The following is an 11,721-nucleotide window of genomic DNA, read 5'->3' as shown; positions in this document are numbered from 1 at the left end:
TGACACACAATTGTATGACCGCCCTATATGTTTTTATTATTAACACTAACTCAAATGAGTATCCTTTTCATGGATCTCATTACATCCTTATAACGGAGTCGAATGAGCCTGAGCAACTATCTTAACAGCATTTAACAAAAGGATGATCCAGGTTAAATTATTGTTGTTTGTTTTGAGGGAGTTTCGTAACTTTGAAGCTTTGCTTCTCAGCCCAATTGTTTGAAACCAAAGATAATGGAAACACTTACTCATACGTACCCACCCCTCTTCTGGCAGTGGCAGTCACCAAGTAGAACTGAACTAGAAGCTTGCAGAGCGCTCTTCACCTCAGTGCGCTGCTTGAGTGTCTCATCAAGTCGGAAAGAGAGAGAGATGGGGACACCGAGAGATGGGGAAAAGTGGTGGTCTTCAGCACTTGTTTTTACATTCTTCTGTAGCCAAGTTCTCGTCGGAGTGAGAGCATGGGACTTAACGTTGCTTCATACCAACGATGTCCATGCGCGGGTGGAGGAGACAAGCAAAGATTCAGGAAAATGCACGAAAGCTCCATGCTACGGTGGAGTGGCGAGGAGGCTCACAAAAATATCAGAGATTCGCGAAAAAGAGGAGAACGTATTGCTGCTGGATGGCGGTGATCAGTTTCAGGGCACTGTTTGGTTCAACTTTTACAAAGGTGCAGAAGCAGCCTATTTCATGAACAAACTCCGATACGATGCAATGGTAAGAAGCTGTCTTAGTCTATAGCATAGCCTACTCTTTGAACCTTTATTTATTTCACATCCACAGCTCTAAGAGGAATGTAAAAATGTTTTAGCAATGGTTGTAAAAAGTGCTTCTCCAAAGGTGGGATCAATACCGTTTTCAAACTTTTTTAAATAAGCGCTGTTATGTTAGAGTGAGATATTGATGCTGTAGCCTATTAAGATTAAGATAGCCACATTTTCGAGAGCCTACTTCCCATTAGCTTGGATATTGATGCTGTATTAAGATTAAAATAGCCACATTTTCGAGAGCCTACTTCCGATTAGCTTGGTGACCCTCGTGCTGACAAAATACATTATACAATAGAAACCTGTAGGCCAAATGTAAATATTGATAAGTGGACATTAATTAAGTCTACTAACGACCAGAAATGTTAAGTTACATCAAATAAAGGCAGCTTTCCTCTTAGAGATACCTCCTCTATGAAGTCTTTAAATTCAGACGACTCAGAATTAAACAAATCTTAAGGCTAACCATCTCCATTCAATGAATGAATCTAAATGATTGGTTGTTGTTCTTTGTTGCTTCATACATGACCGCATGAATGACTACAGCTATTAGACACCTGTTACAGATGTTAAACACCTGTTACAGATATTAGACAACTGTTCAGTATGGGGAGTTTAAACAGAAACAAAAGTGAATTAATCACGCTGGTCTGCTTCCTTGTAAGTTTGTCACCTGGTCTCACCTGGTCTTTGGACCCTCCCAACAGTTAGATAGTACATTTCACACCTGGCATATCCTTACAGATAAAGGTCCTAAGCAAACTCTATGTCACAAGGCAAGCACATGCTGTTGATTGGGCATGTTCATTTATTAAACTTTTAACACCGTAACCGCTTTACTTTAGACTGTAGTGCAGCATAGCAGGTGGGACAGAGTGTTCCGTAGTCTCTGGACTGAATTTATAGGATGTGGATGTAAAGGTAGACATCCAAAAGAATAAACAAGAAGTTTAATGTTAATCTCAGAAACCTGTGTCATTCGTTCATGTGCGTCTTTGCCTCAGAATCTTGAAGACTGAGTTGAAGGTTTCCATTATTCTGTGTGTGGGGAATGAGTAGATTCCATGGTGTGCTACCCTCAGGTGTACAGAGGCTTGGGATCACGTCAGGAGGGGCTGATGAAAGGGCAGCTGGACATGTCTGGACAAGGGGCTATCCATTTCCCCTCAGAGACAATTAAGATGCACAACAGGGCTTTATATCCAGAGCCTATAGGGACTCAGTGGCAAGATAAACACTACTGCATTCTTCAAGGAGAGATCTCATCAGTCATAGAAGTTATTAGAGATATTTTCTGTTTGTTTTGATGGAACAATAAGCAAGACTTTTATTTACCTCAGCAGTAGGGACTTGAAGAAATAGAAACAGGTGTTAAAGGCACCCAGTGCAACTTTCGAGGCTTAAAAATAAACATTCAATTTCTAGTCTTTTTTACACGTAGTAAGTTTCAATAACTCCATACCATTACAAACCGACATTCAAGCAGCAAAGAGACGTCGTTGTGTGGTGAGAACTGATAGAAAATCGATAACAACAACAATCGCCGCCATTTTCTTTATTTTTTGTAACCTACAATAAATAAAGCAGGCTTCCAGTCAATGGAAAAATGACTTCTCCCCACCGGCGATTGTTGTTGTTTACGATTTTCTATCAGTTCTCACCACACAACGACGTCTCATCTTTGCTCCTTGAATGTCGATATGTAATGGTATGGAGTTATTGAAACTTACTACGTGTAAAAAAGACTAGAAATTGAATGTTTATTTTTCATTGAATGTTTACAAAAAGTTGCACTGGGTGCCTTTAATAGTGGTCTTAGTGCTTGGTTTCTACTCCTTGGGGCTCAGTGATGGTGTGTGCATGTTGATGTGGTGTAAACGTCTCTTTACACAGTGAAAAAAGGAAGCGGCTAGTCCAGATGAATGTGCCAATTTTACCCTTTTAAAAAGTCACCGGCATCTAAACAATCGTAACCTGTTAACATGCCAGGCTTGGGTGACTTGAATGGAAACAGTGGTACCGTCGCAATGAGCCTCTCTAACAAGGCTCTTATTCATCCCCCTCTCTTTCTCTCTAGGCTCTAGGGAACCATGAATTTGACAATGGGTGGGAGGGCCTGGTCAAGCCCTTTCTGATGGATGTGAACTGCTCCGTCCTGAGTGCCAACATTAAACCACATGGCTCCGCTGCACACAAAATAGAGGGGTACTATTTGCCTTACAAGATTTTTGATGTGGGTTCAGAGAGAGTGGCTGTGGTGGGATACACATCCAGAGAAACACCTGCTTTATCGGTTCCAGGTAATAACAACAAAGTGTTCAGAGAACACAACTCATAATGCTACTGACATAACAGTGCAGTCCCTACCAATTAAATGGTTCTTCTTCTTGTTAGTAATTGAGAGGATGTTTTAATTTGCAGCCGTATTAATGAGCAGTTTTCACTTTGAAAGAGGAGAATATATTTAGGTTTCATAGGACAGAATACTATGGTAAACACCCACTAAATGGGGAGTTCCAAATGAGGACATGCTGAATGGCAAAAGTCATGAAGTCATTTAAGCCATTTTCTATAAGGCCCCTGTATAGCTACGCTTTCATTCCCATCAATGCTGGTGCCTTCTCAAAAGCACTTGGAGGTAAATTAACTTCACTAATCTTGGTCCCCTTCACTTCAGGTCCAGACCTGATCTTTGAGGAGGAGATAGCAGCTCTGCAGACACAAGTCAGCAAGCTCACAACTTTGGGTGTTAACAAGATCATTGCCCTTGGCCACTCTGGTTTTACGGTAGACAAAGAAATTGCAGAAAAGGTCAAAGGCGTGGATGTGGTGATTGGGGGACACACCAACACGTTCCTTTACACAGGTAAGCATGTCAGAATGGTCCCTTACAAGGATACGGCCTACACTTGCATCCAAATATTCATATGCACAGTGAAACACACTGTATTCCTATAAACAGGTGTTTCTGGTTTTTCAAAAAGAATTGCATTTTTGAGCCATCTTGGTTAAGGCAAGGGTGTTATGAGTAGCCATTGAATTTCATGCAGAAGTGAGTTTTCAGTGTAATTCACATAGGTGTCAATCACACAAGGATTCCAATTGATGAGAGTAGGAAAGTGATAGGTGAAAATTCACCCTAGTTACCTCAGGACTCCGGAGTATATTTATTAGAGAAACAAAAACAACACTTGCAATCGGGCTCACTCCCAGGACAAGGCTGAAGTGAAGCCCTGATAAACACATCGCACAAGGTTTATATAGACAGAAGTTTAGTTTTCAGCAGGGATAACCAACTGGTGGACCTCGGACGTCCGAGGCAAGGATGGAAGTTTTGCAAGGTCTGACGAAGCTTATCACCTCTGGTCTAAACATGCTCTTATAGATATGCAGACTTAGTGCCACATATTAATCTAAGTTACACACACACGGAAACAGAGAAAAGCCATGTTCCTGCTTACATAAGTACATGATTCATACAAGGTAATTAATAATACAAGGCACTTGATTATTATATTGTTGAGTCCTTAACAGTGTTTAGAAATTATCTCCATCAGAGAGCTTGCCATAAGGCATCATAGTTTGTTTATCGGTTCCTTAATGACCTGGATCCAGAATCCACTCAACACAGTTTGAATTCAGCCTCTTATGCATCGCGTAGTTATCCACAGCCACCCTGGAGAATTACAACAATAGCAACATGCAACATACACTTCACACTCCAGTGTTTTTAAACAGACAGTTGCGGTCCCAAAATGCTTCAGTTGAACACGTTGAATTGAGGTCACAGTGCATGTATCAGCTATGCTGGTTTGTTATTTTTGAAAACCTTTGCAATATTTCTGGTTTTGGTTTAATGGAACTCAAAACAAGAAGTGACTTGTTTGGCTGTAACTTCCTTATATTAAGAAAGAAGAGGGTTTTATTCTGTTTTGAGGCTTTAACTCAACAACAGCTGTGTTATTAAGAGCACTGCCCATGAAAGCTAGTAAATTGTTTTCAGCCTACACAGTATATTCATTTTACAGACTTTTTACAATAGCAATTTGTCTAAAGGAAAAAAGTGTTTTTTCCTTCACCGTGTTAATTTAAGCCTTAAATATTGCCTGCTCATCATCAGAGTGCTACTCACAAGCTCAAAGCAGCCAGTCAGCTGACCAGAACTAAAACCAAGCTCACATGAACCCCACTAACTTTCTTAAACTTCTCCATTTCATATTGCTTCTCTTCTTCCCTGTGCACAGGAGCAGCGCCTTCCAATGAGGTCCCTGCTGGTCCCTATCCCTACATGGTGAAGTCACAAGATGGCCGGGAGGTGCCTGTGGTACAGGCTTATGCCTTTGGGAAATACCTTGGCCATCTTAAAGTGACTTTTGATGACTCTGGAAATGTCCAGAAGGCAACAGGCAATCCAATATTACTGGACAGCTCCATAGACCAAGGTAAAATTCACATATATTTTCTGAAAAGTTATTTTTTTTATGATTTGACGCTGTCGGCCCTTTTAATAATGAAGGCTATTTACTCAGATGGAAAATGTAAATATTTTACAATTACATCCCTTAACAATTTTTCTAAAACTGTCTTATACTTGTTGCATGCTGAGACACTCCACACAACAGGGTTGTGGTTTATGTATGAAACTGAACAACATACACTGTGTGTGTGTGTGTGTGTGTTGGTATGTGTGTGTGAGTGTGTTGGTATGTGTGTGTGAGTGTGAGTGTGAGAGTGAGTGAGAGTATAATGTAATATCTCTCACAATCCACTACCATGTTGTGATTACTGTAGACCCTGGGATACTGGCTGACATTGAGTCCTGGAAGGAAAGTCTGGCTAATTACTCCGCTCAGTATGTGGGAAAGACTCTAGTCTATCTTAATGGGACCTCGCAGGAGTGCCGGTTCCGTGAGTGCAACCTGGGCAACCTCATCTGTGACGCCATGGTGTGTACAAAACAGTGCATTCCCTCAGGTCATTACCAGCACCACTGTCAGGGGTAGAATTCCCAATAAAGAACCCTTGTTGATTTGGCCTATGGTACTGATCAACTGGAAACTGGTATAATGCCATACGTTCTGAATGGATACATTGTAAAACCCTGTAAAAGTACCTGAGGCTAATGGTGATGTGTTGAAAAAGGCCTTCATTAACTCCATGTACTGTGTGAGATAGGCCTTCATCCACTCAATGTACTGTGTGTTGATAGGCCTTCATCCAATCCCTGTACTGTGTGTAGATAGGCCTTCATCCACTCTCTGTACTGTGTGTAGATAGGCCTTCATTAACTCCATGTACTGTGTGAGATAGGCCTTCATCCACTCTCTGTACTGTGTGAGATAGGCCTTCATTTACTCCCTGTACTGTGTGAGATAGGCCTTCATCCACTCTCTGTACTGTGTGTAGATAGGCCTTCATCCACTCCATGTACTGTGTGAGATAGGCCTTCATCCACTCTCTGTACTGTGTGTAGATAGGCCTTCATCCACTCCCTGTACTGTGTGAGATAGGCCTTCATCCACTCTCTGTACTGTGTGTAGATAGGCCTTCATCCACTCTCTGTACTGTGTGTAGATAGGCCTTCATTAACTCCATGCACTGTGTGTAGATAGGCCTTCATTCACTCCATGTACTGTGTGTAGATAGGCCTTCATCCACTCCATGTACTGTGTGAGATAGGCCTTCATTAACTCCATGCACTGTGTGTAGAAAGGCCTTCATTAACTCCATGTACTGTGTGAGATAGGCCTTCATTAACTCCATGCACTGTGTGTAGAAAGGCCTTCATTAACTCCATGTACTGTGTGAGATAGGCCTTCATTAACTCCATGCACTGTGTGTAGATAGGCCTTCATTCACTCCATGTACTGTGTGTCGCAGGTGGACCATAACATCAAGTATGCAGATGAGGTTCAGTGGAATCACGTGAGTGCCTGCTTGCTGAATGGTGGGGCAGTACGGTCACCCATTGATGAGCGTGCTCGAAATGGTGTGTTTGTGTTTACTTCTTGGTTTGATATTTGATTATAAAATCACTGTGGTGAGATGATGGTAGTCCATAGTAATATTTTAAACTAGGGAAGTACAGCAAAATGCTACTAGCTACCTTGCATGGGCATCGGTTATTACACGGCTGTTATGCTTGATACTTTTTTATGAAGTATGAGTATGAATATGGGGGAACATCGAATTGTGAAGACATTTTTGTATACGGTACATAGAACCCGTAGCACCTTTGTAGAACTTTGTCTTGACTAATTGAAATGTTTTTTTTTTTTTGCAGGTTCTATCACAATGGAGGACCTGATTGCAGTCTTGCCCTTCGGGTCTACATTTGACTTGGTTCAGCTGAAAGGCTCCACCATCAGGAAGGCCTTTGAGCACGGAGTGCGACGCTATGGCTCCAGCACAGGGGAGTTTCTCCAAGTGTCAGGTACGGCAGTGTGGAAGGAGTCTGTTGCTTGTCAGTTCGAAACCACACATACTTTGATCTGGCCGACTGCAACACACACAGATCCTTTGTGGTATTAATAATAATAATAATAATTTTTCCTTTTATTTTTAACGCACTTTTCATTCACAGGAATCTCAGAGTGCCTATATTACAGTTGGTGTTTTTCTGTGTCATACCTCTTCAGGCTTTCAGGTTGAATTCGATCTCTCTAAGTCACCCAACAACCGTGTGAAGTCTGTCAACATCCTTTGCACTGAGTGCCGAGTACCACGCTACGAGCCAATGGAAGATGACGCTGTTTACAAAGTAGTCATGCCGTCTTACCTTGTGGATGGGGGTGATGGTTATTCTATGATCAAAGAGGAGAACCTGAAACATGACAGTGGTAAGGCAGAGCTTCTTTTAACATTGACCCTCCTAAATAGACCTAGGCTACTACTTGGAGTCTATCTTTTATTTCAAAATAGTTGGTTGACGCACCTCCTTACAATGTAACAACGTTTATTGTTTGGGGAAAATAGCGTGCAGGACTGAGATTAAGCAATCTCAGTCCTGGTTAGAGCATGAGTCATTCTTCTGAGATAAAACTGAGGATCGGTCAGTTTCCATTCCTCCAAGAAGCCAGATTGTTTTACTTCATCTTTTGCAGGCGATTTGGACATCTCTGTGGTCGAGCGCTACATCAGAGAGTCAAAGAGAGTCCGCGCTGCCGTAGAAGGTCGCATCAAGCTCGTGAGCCCGACAGGTGGAGGACCTTGTCACATGATCTCACTTCTGCTCTTGAGCCTGCTTCTGGTTGTGTCAATGAGCCTTTAGGAGCCGTTGTTTGACTTCAACCCTCTTCCAAAGAATGCAAGTTTTCCATCCCGTGTTCTTTTGGCACTTTCAATAGAACTAGCTGATTCTTCGCCTTTTAACTTCCCCATAACATTATCTGTCCTGTCTTAAGAATACAGAAAGCATGCATCTGTCCCCATATGAAATTCATCAGCCTTGGCATGGTGTGAACTCTGTGTCCTTCAGTGGTGTTGGAACCACATGGTTACCCGTGCGAAGACAACAAAAGCTGTAGTCCCATCAGCTGTTTGTTGGGTATAATTTGGGAGGGCAACTCAAACACTTGTGTTGATATGTACTGTTCGTTTTTCTATTCAGCGATGTTTGAATAGCATTTTTAACAAAGGACACCAGGATACTTTACAGGTGAACCAGACCAATGATTCCTACATCTGAAAACAGATGGGCCCAGAGGGATTAATCCAGTGAGAATGCACCTGTTCACCAAACTCCTCCAACACTGTGACCTACATTGGCGTGAGTCACTTGAAACTAGCATTGAATGCATATTACGAGAACAAAAAGCTTGAATCTCGCCCCGTGTTTGTTGGGGAACTGTTAGTGAGAGTAGCTTAGCAAAGTTTTGTGTGCAGATTTAATTTGGACCATGCATTTCCATTCAATGTTATTTGAATAGCACTTGTAACAAAAGAAACTAGGATACTTTAGGGGAGAATGAAACTGATCTCTATTAAGCAGAAAGAAGCTAGAAGTTTCACAGCTCTAAGAATTCACCTGTGTACCCAGAAAACCTACCCTTCTGGAAAAATAGGTTTTTATATGTTCTTTGAAAAGCCTACTGGCTAACTGAGTTCTACGGGTAGGGTTTTTCTACAACTCACATGGATGACTCAAGGGAGGGTCTGAGAGGGTACCAGGTACAGCTTTTAAAGGTACTTTAAATTAGACCCTTCTAGAAAGTTCTTCAGTCTATTTTGCATTTTTTTTATTAAAAGGGTGTAAAATAATTGAATCCAGACAGAACAGTTTGGGGGATTTGTGAGTATTTGTGCAGTTGCAGATTTTGTACATGGCACTTATATTTCTTCCTAGCTTTCTAACTGAGCCACCTTAGTAGTACAAACCCCTTTAATGTGCAGAATCCCTACAGTGTACATCTCAGGCAGGAATGCCCATCTCACCAGCTGTTTTCTAATTCCATTATATAGTTATTTTTTACATAAATCTTGAAACAGCCAAAGAGAGTCCAAGGAACAGTCATTTTTCTCAGAGCCCCTATTGTTATGATATCTGTCAGAATGTAAATAGTCTAATATTCTTATTCCATTCTGAGTGTCGTTTTTAGAAGTTTTGGGGGAAGGGTGGGCAGAGAGCCTGATATTGCACTGAAGCATCTACATACTAAGCGGTTACTATCTCTGGACAACGCACATACTATTTACAGTTCTGTCTCTCAATAGCAGCTTAAATGCGTGAATTTTTTTATTTAATTGTGAATAAAATGGGCATTCATTAGATTGAGACATTATGACTATCAATTTAAAAAAGGAATTATCTAGTATAAGATTCTAGTGGAGTTAGAAGGTTAAATAGGGAACAAGTCATTATATATGCATTTCAATAGCGCTATTTAATAGCAGAAGGTGTGTTCCAAACACAGGAGTAATAAAGTTAGTTTGCATTGTTTTATGAATTTTAAGTTATTGTACATTGTATAGTTGTAAAAGGTGGATACATGTCTAAATATACAAATATATGTGCAAAAGATATGTTAATTAATATAACTGATATGTAATTGTGATTGTTTTCTAGTATCAAATCTGCATTAAATATACAGAAATGATGTCCCTGTGTCAAAAATAGATTCAATAAAATGGCTATGCTTTACAGTTTTGTTTGTCATCTGATAAAAACTAAAGAGGTCTTTGCAAAAGAGAGAACTGCAGGCAGAATCCTTGCAGTGAAGGATAAGCTCAGGGACCATTGCCTTTATTTAGAACCATGCCGTTCTAGTGGAAAATATGCTAATAACTATGGTACACTGAAATCCATAAAAACAAGGAGGTTAGTGAGAAAAAGGTCAAATGGGAAAAGAAGTATGAATGCCACCAATTCAGGTCAACAGTTCATTTGAAGGCAGCCATGGATGCATTTTTTTACCAGTTAAACATAGCGATTTCCAAGTGACCTAATTGTAGAGATGTCTTTTTGAGTACTGTCTTCTAACCACAGAGACACTCGGCAGCTCTGGATTGCAGCAGTTTGAAACAGGAGTCAGACAACTCTTAAACCCTAACCCTAGACATAGAGATGTGTATACGATAAGCTTAAGCTTTTTCAGGTTCTGCAACCGAAATTAAAAATGTTTTGTAGATGCTCCACCATGGATGAGACATTGTGTACTGACCAGAAACGTTTCTCTGGGCCTAAATAAACGAAAGCAGTAGTGCGGGATAGCTCCACCAGCTAACATAACATTTAGATTTGGGGAAGTTGGGAAGATAACAGATTGCTATTAAACACTGCCATTAGACCTGGATGGTGTACTTTGTTCCATATTATATACAACAGTTAATTTTTTTTAACTTGACGATTACATTTGAATCATTTAAATGACTGAATCTTCTTAATTGACAATGTCATAAGGCCATGGTATGAAGTAACAATGGTTCCAGTATCGAAGTAGTCTAACATTTCTTACTAGAACGCTGTTTCACAGTAGCTAGTTTGGCCAGACTACTGATCACCCTCTCATCACCCTCATCCTCTCATGCCACCCTTTCCTGTCTGCATGGCTTCCTCTAAAAGGCCGCCCTTTCTAGCACAGCCAGGATTCAGAGACAATAGAGCTCACGTTTCACTGGTCAACACTGGACGTGCTACTGGGAGGCAGTTCTCTTTACCACACCATTCAAGCGGCATCAAACTAACTGCATCTCAACTCAGATTCAACCACTGATTTGGTGTGTCCGGTTTCCTGCTCTGCTTGAAAGTGAAAACTGTACAGTTTACATTCATTTATTAGGTGCTAGTTTTTTTAAAACTGCCATTTAAACTCTGTTAACCGTTTCTTTCCCCTCACATAGAATCTGATGAACAGACTCAACTCCAACTACAAACAGGCCATCAGCACCTCTGATTGGTGCTGTTCTCAAATCAGTGACGGCACATACAATCAACAATGTGGACAGTACACGTCAGTTTAATAAATATATTCTCTTTATTCGTATTGATATTATTTTTGTACACTGGAATGCTTTGAAGCTTGCATGGTCCTTTTTTTTATTGTGTGTCTTTCTCTACGGCTCCCTAATGAGCTGTCGCTCCCTTCTTTGGACTGGTGTTTGGGGTCTCCTTTTGTGCCTGTGGGGGAGATGGCACTTGTGATTAATGATGTAAATACAACCCTCAAGGGTCACTAGGAAACCCCAATAAATTCTGCTTTGTTAACCTTTGCCTCTCTCTTACTTGACAGATGTTAAGCATGCATTAAATCACGTTTGCTGTTGTTGGTATCACTAAATAGTGTGTGTGCTTTTGCCTAGAAGTGATGTTTAGAAACATCCTGTTTGTGCAAGCAAAATCTACTAAGTCACAGTTTAGTCATAGTTCCAGTGTTCCTGCCCAAGACAATTTCAACGGCTTCCAGTAATCAGGATTTCCGACCTGAGTTGCATAACAAGACAGGGTGCTTTTCGC

At 40.9% G+C, this 11,721-nt stretch overlaps 1 protein-coding gene across 2 annotated transcripts; it reads left to right on the top strand.

The window, feature by feature from the left end:
* Positions 1-326: 326 nt before the first annotated feature.
* nt5e (5'-nucleotidase, ecto (CD73)) lies at positions 327-11,472 on the top strand. 2 transcript variants are annotated; one of them, XM_080832357.1, is made up of 10 exons: positions 327-720; positions 2,848-3,070; positions 3,448-3,636; positions 5,015-5,212; positions 5,562-5,716; positions 6,651-6,759; positions 7,054-7,203; positions 7,409-7,609; positions 7,874-7,969; positions 11,109-11,472. In XM_080832357.1, exons 1-10 carry the CDS (start codon positions 373-375, stop codon positions 11,159-11,161), a joined length of 1,722 nt encoding a protein of 573 aa, XP_080688483.1. In that variant the 5' UTR covers positions 327-372; the 3' UTR covers positions 11,162-11,472. The 2 variants fall into 2 exon arrangements, with proteins under 2 accessions (XP_080688483.1, XP_080688482.1); XM_080832356.1 differs by lacking the exon at positions 11,109-11,472 and having other exon boundaries at positions 7,874-9,611.
* The last annotated feature ends 249 nt before the right edge of the window (positions 11,473-11,721 follow it).

The sequence above is a fragment of the Sprattus sprattus genome (assembly GCF_963457725.1).
Source record: "Sprattus sprattus genome assembly, chromosome: 2".
Taxonomy (NCBI): domain Eukaryota; kingdom Metazoa; phylum Chordata; class Actinopteri; order Clupeiformes; family Clupeidae; genus Sprattus; species Sprattus sprattus.
Note: the sequence above shows the minus strand (reverse complement) of the source record. Positions and strands in the feature narration are given on the sequence as shown.

Excerpts from the sequence above, each read along its gene's own strand:
- nt5e (XM_080832356.1), top strand. The coding sequence starts at position 373 with ATGGGGACACCGAGAGATGGGGAAAAGTGGTGGTCTTCAGCACTTGTT. Across the intron at positions 3,637-5,014 it reads CAACACGTTCCTTTACACAG|GAGCAGCGCCTTCCAATGAG; the intron begins GTAAGCATGTCA and ends CCCTGTGCACAG. Across the intron at positions 7,204-7,408 it reads GGAGTTTCTCCAAGTGTCAG|GCTTTCAGGTTGAATTCGAT; the intron begins GTACGGCAGTGT and ends ATACCTCTTCAG.